The 15927-nt window shown below is 41.9% G+C and overlaps 1 protein-coding gene across 1 annotated transcript; it reads right to left on the reverse strand.

Moving 5' to 3' along the window:
* Positions 1 to 343: 343 nt before the first annotated feature.
* gng13b (guanine nucleotide binding protein (G protein), gamma 13b) lies at positions 344 to 15127 on the reverse strand. Its single transcript, XM_084371466.1, has 3 exons — positions 14629 to 15127; positions 5574 to 5700; positions 344 to 3651 (listed from the first exon to the last, which is right to left on the reverse strand). Exons 2-3 carry the CDS (start codon positions 5669 to 5671, stop codon positions 3546 to 3548), a joined length of 204 nt encoding a protein of 67 aa, XP_084227592.1. The 5' UTR covers positions 5672 to 5700; positions 14629 to 15127; the 3' UTR covers positions 344 to 3545.
* Positions 15128 to 15927: the final 800 nt, after the last annotated feature.

A 15927-nucleotide genomic window follows, 5' to 3' on the forward strand; every position in this document is an offset into this window, starting at 1 on the left:
TTGCCCTAACTAATCATTTGTAAGTGGTCTATTTGTCCTGCTGGTGTCATTTTCAGAAAGGCCGCATATCATGTACAGCAGCGTTGATATCATCCATGCTAGACAATGTTTCTGTGGCTATTTCTCATGAATGTAGCTATTTTCTAGCGCTGTCAATTGAAGATGCCATCCCCATTCTTACTGTCACCTGCAGCTGTCAGTCAGCACAACACAACATCTATAGTGTTTAGATAGGCAGTGATACTGTATGAAGTGATTCACTCTTAGTGTAGATTTGCAGTTGAAAACATACTTGACTCACACTGGTACATGCAAGAACAAAAAGCCAACCAAGACGACCAAGTTGTCTAAAAATCTTCTACTTTATTCAATAAGATAAATGTTTTTGCAAAACATTCAATAAAAAATGATCTTTAATTTATTGCTCATTGTCATTTTTACACTAGGACTTGATCTGATGCATAATATTTTTTTCCAAAGCACTCTCACAAGGAATATGTTGCTAGATATTTAGACAAGATTTTATGCTGTCATTATAATAGTAATAACATACATACGTACGCACGTTCAGATTATATAAAAACAAACCAAACAAGTAAAGTTGCAGAACAGAAAACAGACAAGGGACAGGCAGACTCAGGGACCCTCTCACGTACTTCTGGAGCTCAGTCGCTGTGAGACTGTGGCAGGATAGATTTGTTGCTTTTCTGGTGGTTTTGTAAGAGCTAAAAAAAAAAGTTCAACATTTTTTAGCGGACACTGGAAAAGCTACAAATCTGAAACTCAGAGCCTGGAAGCCATTTTAGAAGTCTGAGCATTTATCATGACTGTTTGGACTATATCTTAAGTAAGTATCATTCAACTAGTTAACATACATTGTACTTTCCAACACCTAAGCTATTAAAAAAAACTTAATTTCCAAAATATAGGGGTGCATCTCAACTAACGTTGGGACTTCTAAGATGGCTTCATTTGGAGTCGTCATGTTGCATATATGCTTACTGTTGTTCTTGGACATCCTAAATTCACTGGCCTCACTTCAGGTACAATGGTGCAATTTTTCTTTTTCATTTGTTACTGTTTTCCCCAAGCGTATTTTAATAAATACAATTAAAAAAAAACAAAAAAAACAGGAAGTAAGAAGTTCAGTCTTAGATAGATGCAGGCATGTTCAATAAAAAACATAAAACAATTTATTAGCACATCACTGACCAAAAAGTAATTTAAAAAAAGAGGAAAATTAAATATTTGCAGTTACACGTAATAGGACCAAAGTCATCTGAGCCTTTAGGGAACTGGGTCATCTTGAAGAAAATGTATATAATGAGACTCATTACAGTACTGAGATGATGTGAGGCTCCCCTGTCCCGAGTCATTTAGAGAATCCCACATCCTTGCCACTCCTCCCCTCATACACATTCTCACTATGCAGTGTGTGTGTGTGTGTGATTTTTGTAGATCTGCTCGGCCTCAGGCCTGCCTGTGTGTGTGACACAGCTGCACGTGTGTGCATGCATGTGTGTGTGCTTCACAATCTGCAAGGGAGCCTAACATCCAAATGTATGCACTCTTTAAAAAAAAAACCAATATGCACATAAACACACAATTACAGTCGCATGCACGCACACGCAGGCCAGTTCTGAGGTCAGCGGTGATCATGCCACATATTTACATTCTTGTTTTAAGGAAACTGTGTACAAGGCAGTAGTAGATGGTGATCTGGCAAGGTGTAGTCGATTTTTTGGTCATTTTCTGTTTTTTTCTCTTGAGGTGGGGTATGAGGAGGAGGGAGTGCAGACATGGGAAACAAAAACTAAGGTGAGAGAAATGTCTCATTAATAAATAAATAAATAAATAAACTACCAATTGATCAATAAGTTAATAAGTTAAAGGGGTCCGTCTGTACATGTGTGGAGTGGAGAGAGATAGTATGTGTGCAGGGTTAGTTTACATGTCGAGTGCCTGTATGTGTGTATATGCGTGTTTGTGTGTTGTCCTCAGGGGCTGTAGCTAAGGAGGAGAAGGAGCAGTAAACTCAAAAACCCCTCTAGAGACCCATAGCTTCATTCTGCTCTGACAACACAAAAAGAGCTGCTATGACACTTTCTGACCTAATGACACTGAAGCAAAAACAACACTGGCTACAGATCTCGTCTTCAGAATGTAAATATGATAAAAAACCATGCTCTGCAAGTCACACCGGGAGGATAGCTGTGGGCTAGTTTTGCCGTCACGTCGAACTTTTCTTAACTCATGCGTGTCCTCAGCTGTCTTTGTGAGTTCGGAAACAGCTGCAAGACTTTAGACACTGCGTATGAACTAGTTCGTTTCAAGCACACTGAAGCCTTTACACAATTGACAAGCTTGTTTAAACACAACAAATCCTTTTCTATCTTTCAAAAATATCTGTAACAATGGTGTTGCATGTTTAACAATAAACACATTAGCACCATAAGAACTTATAAAGACTTCAAATTGGTCATAAAATGTTAAAATGGCGTGCATCATGGGGATATTATGTTACAAATGACCCCATGTTGGATGGGAAGTGCCATCAGTGAGGACAAAGTAACCATTTACACTTGGTCAGTACATGTGTCAAAGAACCAGTCGTAAAAACATCCAAGAAGCAATGACAATTGTATTGAAGTGTAAACGGCGGCCAAAAGCTTTATGATGACGAACAAGCATCTTACTTAACTTAAAGCAAGCAAATACACATGAGGAGATGAGTCTTAATGTCCTTGTAATGTACACAGGGTCCTATGTGTTGTGCAAGGCCGATTTCTATCTTGGGGCAATCGTAGACATTAAAACCATGATCATCTAATTAAAAGTCATTATAGGCTGTTTAAGTTAATTTAGTTTTAATCAGGTGTTAACACTTTTGTTAACCACAGAGTTATGCAATTTGTTAACTTTCAATTGGAAAAAGTACCATAATTTAGCTTCTGGCTTTACGAAAGTGATAATTTTGTAAGTGCTTCGAATGTCGACATGGAGCCAAATTACTCCAGCAGGTCTGCTGTCTGGCAGTGTGAATGTGACTCTACAGTTTATTACAACTCATCAAAGATGGAGAAAAAAATTAATAAAACGGCGGTTCTCACAATGAAGAGTAGAGATTGTAAATGAAGAGAGAAAGCTTGTGACTGGCAGCTGCATAAATAAGTCATCATATATCTATACATGTAATAAGAGTATTGATCATCATCGTCATATGTTATAGTAATGATGATGCATTGCCGTGGCAGGATTAAACTTGCAGTGAATGTGTGGCAGTCAGGGAAAAAAAACCCAAACTTTTGGAGTGATAGTGTTTGAGTGTGTGTCTCTGTCGGTGTGTTTTTCTATGCCCTTGTTGGTGTGTTAGTTCAGGGAAGTTGGGGGATATCAGCTGTTGTACATTCACGGTGAGAGGTTAGGAGGCGCTGTCCGGCCGTGGCCATCCCAGGACGGGTCAGGTTATGGGGGGGTCATCTGTTGGTGTTTGTTGGTCAGGGCGGTTGTAGTTGGAAGGTCTTGGCAGGGTTGGTTGGTTTCTTCTAAAGAAGGATGCACTTTCCTTTCTCCACCCAGGGGTTGTTCTTCATCAGCTCCGGGTTCAGGAAGGGGTCCTCTGGGACGCCGTCCTCTATCCACTTCACCAAGCTTTGTGGAAAGACGGAGAGAGACAGAGACATTTTTCTAATTCCAGAGGGAGTTTATCACCACAATCCATCCACCATCCACTTTTCCTCTTTTCCATACAAGGCAAGAAAGAGAGGAAGAATGAGTGACAAGAGGCCAGATGTAACTACATTGTGCAACTCTAGCTTTTTGGGTACTTCAACTTTTTGGAGAATGTTTCATTTGAATGAAGTGCTTTTATTTAACTATTAATGTGAGCAAACTTCAGAAAGATAATCTCAAATGAACATTTCAGTAAATACCATGTGTTTACGTCATATTCTACTATTGTCATAAAACCCTTCAAATGTTAATCTATGACATGATAAAACATAATGTGACAGAAGCACAAGTAAAGAGAGATTGTGTCTCAGTAATGTCTGCAATGTCTCTGTAACATTAACTAACGTTAGCCACCATGAGCTCGCCGTACCAGACAATGAGCCTGTAGCACAATGTGTACTGAAGTCATCAAAGATGTGTTCTATTGTTTGGGAGCTGAACTCTTTAATCTTAATCTCTTAGGTCACATAGCCCTCACTTTAAATTCAGCTCATTATTCGTTAAATTACAGCACGTTAGTTGAGAAAAACAAAGCGTGCTTCTAATCAGTCCTCCTATTTTTTCCAGTATATTTTTACATTCACAAGAGTCACACTCAGGGTTTGAAAACACTGACCCTGCATACTTTTGTACTCTACATTAAAAAACAGCATCAGTCAGAAGACGGTCCTATCGAGCGGTGCTGATGAAGCCTCAGATGAAGTGTTTCGTCTCAGTTTTCCGTGATTGGCCCTTAATCTACTGGCACTGCAGCGAGAGCACGACACAGACAAAGAGAGAGCCGTACAGTCGTTAATGACGGCTGCAGCTTCAATATGCGCAGTGGCTGTGACAGTAGCCTTCAAGGCAACATTATTTAATTAAGTCATATCATCGTTTTATCATTGTGGTGGGATGACTAATGCTGTCATATCCACAATCATATTTATTATAATGAATAACAACAGCAGATATTTAAAGCCTGCAAGTAGCATTTATTATATTGGTGTTTATTGGAGCAGACTACTGAATTCTATATCACACAGGATTTTTTTTGAACAGATGTGGTTTGCTGATTAGTTATGGAACAGTGATTAAAGATATCAAATATGTTAAAGACCAAAAAAAATATAAACCTCACTTTTGGGAAAGGTGCTTTTTACTTACGCAACACAACAATAACCTTGTTATTAACTAACTGGCTCCCAATCTTAATTTCTGTGTTTACAAAAATATTGTTTGGTATTAAGGTGCCTTTAAAATGTGTAAATCTGTACAATAAAATTAAGAACCTTATTATAAAAAATAACATAATATATATGCTTTTATTCTTAATGTGTCCCTACAGCCACATGTTAGAGAGTAATGTTCTACAGCAGTGTGAATTTGTCTGTTAAAGAGATCGTTTGAAAAAATAAACTAATTCGCTCTCTTGTCAGAAGTTCAATGAAGAAGAAGATCATACCACTCATATTTAGGTTAGCTTAGCACAAAGCCTGGATCTGCCCAGTTAGAGTCAGGCTAGCTGTTTTCAGCCTTTGTACTAAGCTAAGCTAACTGACAGCTGGCTGTAGCTTCATATTTACATTTCAAACATCAAACTAATAACTTTACTGTACTTTGCCTAAAACGCAGTCTTGTAAATAAAGTTGGACATATGTTTGACTTCAAATCTCACAAACTTGATTCATTATGTAAACTTTTAATTCTTGAACACTGTCTTATTTCATTTTTATGTTTGTTGGTGTGCTCTGTGTTTTTAGCAAAAACAAAGCTATGTTATTTTCCGCGCCAGAGCTACTCATCACTGTTGCTTTCGGGGGTTGTGCAGAGGCTTGTAGAGCTTTTTGTGCAACACTTACTCAGTGACTGTTTTGGAGGACTTCTCTCGTTTGAAGGCCAGCTGGTACTTGAGGCTCTCCACCTCCTTCTTCATCTGGGGCAGGTCCATCTCATCCATGGTTGCAGCTTGATGTAGGGCTTTTCTACCTGTGCACAGCAGGGAGGCCAGAGTTATATTTATACAGCACGTAACACTGTTTAATAGTAGGCAGACGCACTCAATACAACCGTGCCCTGCAGCAAGAACACCACGGAGTACATCTGATTTATAACCGCTGCTTATCCATTCCACCTACAGCAAGGGAGAACAGCAGCTGTTAAATTCATGGAGCACAAACAAGTGCTGCCAAAACTGGCGGACCCACTTAACACCACAGGATACATTCAGTTGCCTTCTAGTGTGTCCTTGGGGCTGCTTGTTTCCACTTTAGGAAAAGTTCCACAGCTCTGATGAATATGCCAGATTTAATTACGTTTGTAACCAACATGACAGCAGTTTAGCAGCACATCAATTTTATGCAAATTCTGGTTAATTTCTTGTTTATTGCCGCCTGTAGTCTGATAATTTCATGCTAACACTCATGACTGCAGGCTGGAGTAGAGTTTGCATTTAATGTCTGAAGGGAGAGAAAAGGAGAACACTTTTTGCTTCGATGCCCAAAAAGAAGAAAAAGGACAGCATGTACTTATGCTGCGTCCCATTTCTTCCCATTTGCTCTTCACAACCCCCCCTCCTCCCAACACCACCGCCACCACCACCATCGCCTCCCCCCTTTCATTGCGTGTGCTTCTGAAATACAGTTGTGTCCCAACAGAAAACTCTGAAAGATGAGTGTGTAGCCCTCTCCCTAACCTCCACATCAGAGTACTGTAAAAGGCAGTGATGCAGCTTTTAGCTTATGATTCCAAACCACAGGGAACTTACACCCCAGGGGGTACTTACGCAGTTGAGGGGGTATGTGGAAAGATCGTTGAGTAGCTCACCAAATTTAAAAAAAGAAACCCCCCCTTTTTTTTTTCAGTCACCTGAAACACCAGAGCACTTGTTGTGAGTAACAGTGCATGAAACCAATCTAGAAAGTCTAATTATTAGCTAAACGGATTGGATAAATGGCAAAAAACTAAAATGAACAGATAAATTGTTAGAAGTAGTAGCCACATGGACATAGTCACCAACACAAGCGTGCACGCAGAGGTAATATTGTTTTTTTTAACTTTGCTTAGACGTACTTGTGATTGTTGATGTGTTGAAATGTTAATGTTATTGAGCTAACATTACATTAGACAAGCATATATTAAGCTAATAGCCTATGTTTGAGTTTTATCATGTTAAAGCTGCTGTAAGCGTTGTCGTCATTTTAGCTAACGTCCTGTCCGTTTTACAGTTAGCAGTCACCCTCCCTCCTCTCTAAATCGCCACATGAACGCGCAGCGGTAACAAGCAGCAGCAAAGAGGAGGATCCTGTTCTCTGCGTGTTCACGAGTAGATATGACCGCCTCTTTATGGAGTTCTCTCTCCTGATTGGATAAAGCGGGCAGGGGTACCAGAAAATGTCTTTCTTCTTTTACTGCATGAGCCGGGGGAGGAGAGAGTGGTATTACTGACCAAACTAATTACTACAGCTATTTACCACTTAATTTAATTTAAAAATATCACCTACAGCAGCTTTAATATTTCAGATAGTAAAACAGATGTAATGTTAAAACTACTTGTTAATTCATACAGTCACTACACCTTTTCATTTTAGTTTATAGTGTCAGATTGGATTTACGAACACACCCGTAGACATTATATTCAGGCCTTTACATAACATACAACTGTGTATGTGTAATCTACACTAAGGTACACATACACACTTGATTGTGAGGGTTACAGTGGCTTTTGTGAAATGCATTTAAGGCTATGACCAGTTTGTAAGTCTCACATGTTAAGGTCAGGAAAACACTTGTTCAGATAAAAATAAATGGATTTGAATTTGATTTGAAAAAGCCAAACATGCTCGTGGTCATCTCTCAACAGGAATACTGTCTTCACTCTCTTCCGCTGCGTCTTTTTCTATGCCTGTTCCTCCCTCCCTCTCGCCCTCCCTCCCTCTCGCCTTCCCTCTCGCTCTCACTCCCCACCCACGCTCTCTGTCCACTATACCCTCTCAACAATACTCTTCCCCTCTTGTGTGCGTGTGTACTTGCGTTTGTGTACCCTCGAGAGCGTGTGTGTGTGCGTGCGCCCATGTGAGTCATTTGAGGATTCGGGTGAGCCGAGTGCTTGTCTAGTCTGAGCTCAGAATCGATCTCACTGAGGTGCTTCAGCACCGAAACAACAATGGTATTTTTTTTTAATACTTGATATTACACAATTGTCCTTTATGACAGTTTAGTGAGTGAGGGGGCATTGTGAGGCAGGGAAATGCAGCACTGGATTCAATACCTGCACTTCACTGCATGGTCAGGATGCTAATGATGTACATAAACCAGAACAGTTTAATCCATAACATCATTTAGATGGATCTAAAACTCTCCACTGCAGTAAGAATGGTTGGGATACATACATGGTGAAAAAAGGAATCTAGTCACAAAAACATACATGTTTTTTTTCTACATGTGTCTAGAGTCGTTCCACACCAGAATACAGTGTACATCTTGTCTGTCAAATATATAGTTACACATTTTGAAGATGCACTTACTCGCTTTCCCGCCGAGAGTTATACGAGTCGATCGATACCACTCTAATGTCTGTTCGGTAAATAGGGAGCTATAAGACTTCGGCCAGCTGCCAGTGATCTTAGCTTAGCATTAAGATTGGAAACAGATCGCTCTCTGAAGGCACCGCTACAGCCCACTGATCAACAGTTATATGGCTCGCTGTATCCCTCTTTTAAAGGAACAGTGATTTTTATATACCAGATCATCAGCATTTAAGCAGCCTTAAGAAATAATTAGCAGGTAATGATTTTTCCCTCCTTGAAATGGATATCTAGGATGCTGCTGCAGAAATAATCAATCAGCTGTCTGAACATCTGAAAGCCTCAGGCGCATATAAATGGCTGGCCGATTTCAACACCTATTACTGTTTTGTTTCTGAACATCTCGGCCTGACAACAATTACTGCATCATGAAAAGTGATTTCGGAGGAGAGACAAGAAAAAGGTTGTGGGTTTAAAAAAGAGACTGCTAGGAAGGCAGGGAGACATCTGTAATGACTTAGTGAGGCGTGTCCATGTGTGTCCTTTTGTGAGTTTGAGGAAAACACCAGGTGCAATATTACATGACAAAGTGTGTGTCTTACCAATATTAGACAGACAGAGAGAGGCAGAGTGATGGCCAGTTCCTGGCTGAGATCAGGTTTCAGCAGCATCCTCTAGAGACAACAGGAGGGTTGAATACTTTCCTCTTTCTAACTCTATCGCTCACCATCTCCTTCATCCCTGTTTTCCCCACTTTCACTTGTATCTGTCTGCTCTATCGGTCTGTTTCCAAGCCTCTACCTCTTATCCTGCATCCTTTTCTCGCTTCATCTCTGCCAGTGTCTCTGTTTGTGTGCTGCCTTTTTCATTTTTCTTCTACTCACTTGTCTCATTCACGGCCTTTATTTACTCTTTCTCTGCCTCAGTCTCTGCCGTCATCTTTCTGAAAGAGGACGCAACATGTTTTGGGGTAGACTGGCCTTAGGACATAATGGCGGTAGGTGATGGCACATTGTGTACAGTTAAAAATCCCTGCAACCACAGTTTGAATCAACAATATTGATTTAATATTATGTTACTGCAGCTTTGGCAAACTACATGTCTGAACTGACACCACCCTGTGAAGGGCTTATGGGAAATAGTGTTCCTTAAGCGTTGCTAAAAAGACTGAATGTTGAATAGACGACAAGAAGAACAAGAAACCATCACCCTTATCTAAAAATATGAAGTGAGACACACAACAAACTCTTTCTTACTTCTGGAAAGGAGCCCAGAAGTTCCGGTTTCACTCCAGCTTTCTATGTGCTATGTGAGAACATAAAGCTTGACTGCAAACAGTCAGCTGCAGCCTGAATTATGATGACAAGCCACCTTTTTTTAAAGAGACAGAGGGGTTTTTCACACACAAATTGAAGTTTGTGCAGGACTTTGACACCAGAGACCTGGTTCACATTCTGAGTACCGCATGCATGGCTAGATCAGCACTTGAAGGAAAGAAAACAGTTTCAGTTCAGCTCTCATAAAGTAACACATCATGTTACTGTATGAACGGATGTTGTATGAAAATAATGAAATGCATCGTCAGGTAGAAATTTGCACGTATGTATGAAATGTATGAACACATTAAATCAAAGTGATGTTTAACAACAATGTTGTTGTGGTTTCTCCTCTCACTCATCCATCTATCCATCTGCATCTATTATATTCTCTCTACTCTCTTCTCCATCCATTGTCCTGTCTCCTGCTCATCTCAAATTACTCTGCCTGTCATTTGCTCAACACACACCCATACTACTACTACATGTGTCTATGTTTATCTTCTTGCATCCGAGCCACCAGCTTATTAAAACCTGAACAAACTTTAAGCCTTGGATAGCACATGATGTAAACATTTTTTACTTATGAAAACTGGAATGATGGAACGTGCTGCCATGTATCTACAGTTGTCTGACACTCCGGGGTTTAAATCAAAAAGATTAGTCGAGGCAGCTTTTCCCTCCGCAGCATTCTCACTTTCCCTGGTATCTGTTTTCCATCTGTCTCCTGCTGCCTTCCACAGATGCCTCCTCACTAAGTGTTCCCTGTCCATTTCCACAAATTTCAAACAGTTATCAATTACACCACACATTAGCAATCTTTCTCCCTCTTTCTCTTTGTGGCCCAGCCAGGAGTACGTCTTGGTATTGATAAAAACCCTCCGAAATACCACACTCCACCTCAACCAGCAGTCATATTTAAAGGTGCTTGAGTGGTTTGTTAAAACACATTGACAAATTTATTGTTAAATTACTATAAACCAATCTCATAAACCCTCGTCTGCTTACTCTCACAAGGATCACATCGGCTTCCTCAAAGGTTCCTTCACTGTACTGGAGAGCATAAACATGTCTTTTTCTCCACCACCTGACATCAGGAGAAAGTCCAAAGGCTTTGCGTCTTCTTCACACAGGATGTGGTAAGGATGTGTACTGGCTGTACCCTTCTGGCTTCTGACTGATGTCGATGTGTTGTCTGGACATGTGTTTTACAGATACACACAGTCGAAATACTGTGCAAGTGGTCTTAATAAAAATGGACATCTGCTACACAAATGCAGGAAGTAGAATTTGACATTTTTAATAGGAAGAGAGTCACAGTGTAATGGCAAACATGTATGAAGACTGGCAATATTACTGTTGTGGAATAATACAACCAACTGTTAACATTGCTTTAAAGTCAGTCACTTTAAATATCTACATCCAGCTGGCCTACACTGATATTTTCACCCTAACCCTAACCAACCAATCTCACTGCTCATGCATTAATTCAACCAACCCAACCAGCGAAGGCAACCAATCAGAGGCAGAGTAGGGCAGGTTCAAGAAAAGCAGTGGGATCCATAATAACGCACTCAGCTCTGTGAGGCTATTTTTAGGCAGAGAGCTGTGCTTTGAGCTACATGCTAGAATCAGCATGCTAATATGTTCAGGATGACAATGCTAACATGCTGATGTTTAGCAGGTAACTGCTGTTAACAGGCTGTTCCGGTGGCGCTGTTCCAGTGGCGCTGCCCTGCTGCAGCCCAGACTCGTGCTGCTGTTGCTTTATGCCTCATGGGGTGGGTGCAATATTTGTTATGTGCAATTTATCGTTGTGACTGACACAGCTGGTGCTGTTTTGTTTTATGTAGTTTATTCTACTGTAGCTGTGAGGCATTTATGTGCATTTGAGTCCAAGACAAATTTCCCGTATCGTATCATATCGTATCGTATCTGAGCTCTGATCTGGATGAAAAATGACGGAACACCAGTTATTACAATCTTTCCTCAGGAGGGCATGACCCTGCATACCAAGTTGAATCCATCCAATAGTTGTTGAGAAATTTCATTCACAACCAGAAGTGTCAACATCAGGATGGCGCTAGAGGGGAAGTTAAAGGATCACCAAAGTAAATCCTCTGGGGACCATGAATGCCTGTGCAAAATTTCATGGAAATCCATCCAATAGTTGTTGAGATATTTAAGTCTGAACGACAGTGGTGGACCGATTTATGTAATCCAACGTAAATCTAATTTAGACTCTAGCAGTTCAGTCGGTGTGACAGACTGGTTGTGAGTTCTGAGCAGCAGTGTGTGGTGTCTGGTTGAGGTTAGGGTGTGTATGCAGTCCTTACTGCGGCAGATATGGAGCTGTAAGTCTAAACTGGGACACTTTGCCATGAAGGGAGGTCAGGTTTGCCTCAAGATTATGCTGAAGTATTATGGAAGATGAAGAACAAGTTAATTACATTTGCTTTATTAAAAACTATTCTTTGAGATCTTCTAATCAAACTTTTTCCTCTTCAGTATTTCAACGCAATTTAGGCCAAATCCGGTAGCTGCAGCATGTTTTGTCACAGGTAATTAATAACTCACTGGGCCTCAGAAATGTGTGGGATAGGGATAAGGATGTGTTGTTCTGTCATAGTGTGGCTCGGCATCCAAAAGGCTGTTGTGTATTTGTGTGTGCGCTGCCTTTTAAAGATATGTTTGGGTGGGTGTGTGGTGGATATTATGGTTGTTTTAGGGGAGGGTATGTAGGTCGCATGGTGATTTGGGTCAAAAGCATCCAGAGATTAACCTCTACCCCCTGTCTCCTCCGCTGTCTTTCCCATCCTCACACAGTAATATACTGTCTGCTCGCATGTGTGCGTGTTAGTGGAGCAGGTGGCAGTTTGAGGTGAGCTGCTACCGATGCTTAATGTACTGAATCGCTTTGTCTGACTTGATGATGTATGATGATGGCAGCTGAAACAGCTCAGAGGGGAAACAAGGAAACCGAAGGTGAAAGGGATATGCAAAAAATGAGTGAGTGAAAGAGGGAAAGACAAAAGGAAGACGGAGAAGGAGCGATGTGAGGCAAAGAGACACATGAAGGGAAACAGAGTGCCTCTATAGCTACTGCATTGTAAATAGAGACTAAAAATAGAAAGGAACAGGCAGCGCTCCTCTGACCAGCTGAGACTAGAGATTTAGAAAGAAAGACGAGGCTCCTTGCTGTTAAACTGAGGAAGAGATGTTGCTGAGGATAATAAATGCCAGGCGATGACAGACGATGTTTGAGCTTTTACAACCCGCCGATACGTTCTGCACTTCAATGAGCTCTGAAGCAACTGGGACCAGTCCAGCTGATATCAAACCAGCACAGCCCTGCCGACATGGGGACATGTCCAGTCGATCAAATCCGATCAATATAGGCCTGAGCTGGACTGGATGGAATAAATGTTTTTCATGCGCGTCAGGACACACTAAGGTCATCTGTTATATATCTGCACCACTGTCACTTTATTGTGAGGACCCCAAACAGAGTTCTCTTATCTGGGTATGCTTGTCCCTTAATGTGTCTGTGGGTCTGGACCTCACAGGGTAGAAATGGGACTCAGCATGGGCGGGGTCCCCCACAATCTTATTGGCCACCCCTGGTGCCCCCTCTGCCGGAGTCTGGAGGTAATGGGTCGTTGGCTTATTAGTGTCAGGGATGGATTACTGAACGGTCCTATTGGTCACGGACCAGGGGCCCCTCGACCAGAACATCTGTGTGAAGTGACAATTAACATTTCTTGTTGGACAGTTGATCAAATTAGCACTAAGAGATGCAAAAGGACTATAAAGAGACGCAAAGTGACCACACAAAGATGCAAAATCACTACAAAGACACGCATATAACTACAAAAAGATGCAAAACGACTACAAAGAGACTCAAAATCACGACAAAGAGACTGAAAACAACTACAAAGAGGTGCACAAAGACAACAAAGAGACAATTAACAAGTACAAAGAGATGCAAAACGACTACAAAGACACACAACATGACTACAAATAGAGACAAAATCACTACAAAGAGACGCAGTGCAACTACAACGAGACACAAAGCATACAAAGAGATGCAAAAATTCATCACATGACTACAAAGAGACAAAAAAAGGCAAAATTAATACTAAGTGGCACAAAATGGCTACAAAGACACACAACTAAAAAGCGACAACTACAGAAGGAGACAGAACGATTTCCAGCGATGCAGCCATTTTGTGTTTTGTGTCTTTCAGTGTAGATTTCTTGCACCTTTGCAGAAGAGCTGGGAGCATTTTACAATTCTGTGTCCAGGGACCTGTTGTCTCATAATCTGTCCCTGGCTGGTTACAAATAACGACTATTTATTGATGTAAATTCACATTACAATATTTATCACACTAAATAACCAATATAACTACATTCTGCACACTAACAGGACTTTATTCTCATTATACAATAGGCCTCCCTCTTTAAAAAGCCCCGCAGCCTCTGCCCCTGTATTCCAAAGTTTCTAAAGCCGCCCCTGCTCAGAGCCAGAGGTGTGAGAAGAACATCCTCTAAAACAGGGTCAGGTGAGGCCAGAGAAAGAGAGGAAGGGAGAGATGCAGGAGGAGGAGGAGGAGGATGAAGTGCAGCGGAGAAATGTAAGTTTTATGTAATATTCGTGGGTTCCATAGGGCCCAGTGTTGAGATGTGTGTGTGTGTGTGTGTGTGTGTGTGTGTGTGTGTGTGTGTGTGTGTGCGTGCGTGCGTGCGTGCGTGCGTGCGTGTGTGTGTGTGTGTGTGTGAAGGGAGGCTGGAGACGGACAGAACAAAGTGTGAAATCGTCCAGCCAGGTTGTTGCACTTGGTGAAATACACCCAGGACGACCTGCAGATGACACACCTGCATGTACAGCCTGAATGATCATCTTCACATCCCCAAATTCATTTTGGAGCCAATTTGATGTCCATCTTGAATACACTCAATGCGATATAATTCATTTCCTCAGACAGGCCTGTAATGAGGATTTTCAGAGAGGAGCCCAGTGTATTGGCACAATAATTGTGTAATGTGGCTACAGGGGCAGTCGCATCTCTTACCTCACTGATGCGCCGGTGGTGGCTGTTGCTCTTTCCAAGTCTGACCGGTGCAGTTAAACCGGAGGGAGGGCAGACAAATCAGCTCGACCGACACACGGATAGAGGATTTTTTATTTCCCAGCTGTAGCGCAAATAACAGCAGACTTTAGTGTCCGTAGACTTTGTTTTTTCTCGGGGAGGCGGTGCGCACTCTCGGTATCCACTGGAAACGATCAAGGATAAAATCCGCAGTCTCCGGAGTAAAACAGACGATGACGACCAGTCTGAGGCTGTCTGGAGGAGTCTCTTCTTCACCCGGTAGTTCGATTAGTTGCTCCTGCTGAAGATGCCCGAGAATGAAGGGGGACGAAGATAGGAAGCGGACAAGTTAACGAGCCGGTCCGGTGCGCGCTCCGCCGTTCACTGGCCGCTTCTCTGCTGGGATCCTCCTATATGAGCGCCCGTGCGTGTGTGTGTGTGTGTGTGTGTGTGTGTGTGTGTGTGTGTGTGTGTGTGTGTGTGTGTGTGTGTGTGCGCGCGTACGTGTGTGTGTGTGTGTGTGTGTGTGTGTGTGTGTGTGTGAGGGAGAGTTCCCTGAGGATGCGTTTAGAGAGTTGCCCAGGCGAGGAGAGGGAGGGAGGGAGGGAGGGAGGGAGGGGGAGTTAAAGCAGGTACCAGTCAAATGAGAAACTGTCTTTGCTGTGTGTGTGTGTGTGTGTGTGTGTGTGTGTGTGTGTGTGTGTGTGCATGTGCGTGCGTGCGTGCGTGTGCGCGGACCCCTCTTTGCCCCCATTGCCAGACTCTGGATTTCTGCCCTAATATGGCCACTTATAGCTCCATCTGCAAAAGGCAGATTTAGGTTCTCACTGTGAGGAGGGGGGGGGCACATATTTGGGTTTGTTTTATTTCACATATGAGAAATACTGCATTTGTGCCAAGGGACCACAGAAGAAGAGCTGGAGCATGTTTGACTACATACATCATCTCTACGGGTGCTTCCCTGACTGTATTTTAGTGAGCCAGTAACCAGTTTGTCTGTATGACCTCTGAATTACATTAAATCTCGAACAGCCTCCTCAGCATGTGCGATAGAGCACATTCTGAGCTGTGATATCTTGCTTGGAAACTAGTTTTTCTTAGCCATCTACAGCAATCATTTGAAGTGTTTCAGGCTCAGATCGATCCAGGGTGCACTGCAGCTTCCAGACCTTTTCAGGTGGCTCCCTTCCAAGAAGTCAGCACCAGAAAAATCTCTTGGCATGTGATCTTTTTATGTTTATTTTAGTGTTATCAAAAAGAGAATCATATTTTTTGTAAGTT

This window comes from Pagrus pagrus, assembly GCF_965226575.1.
Source record: "Pagrus pagrus genome assembly, chromosome: 13".
In the NCBI taxonomy this organism is placed as follows: Eukaryota; Metazoa; Chordata; class Actinopteri; order Spariformes; family Sparidae; genus Pagrus; species Pagrus pagrus.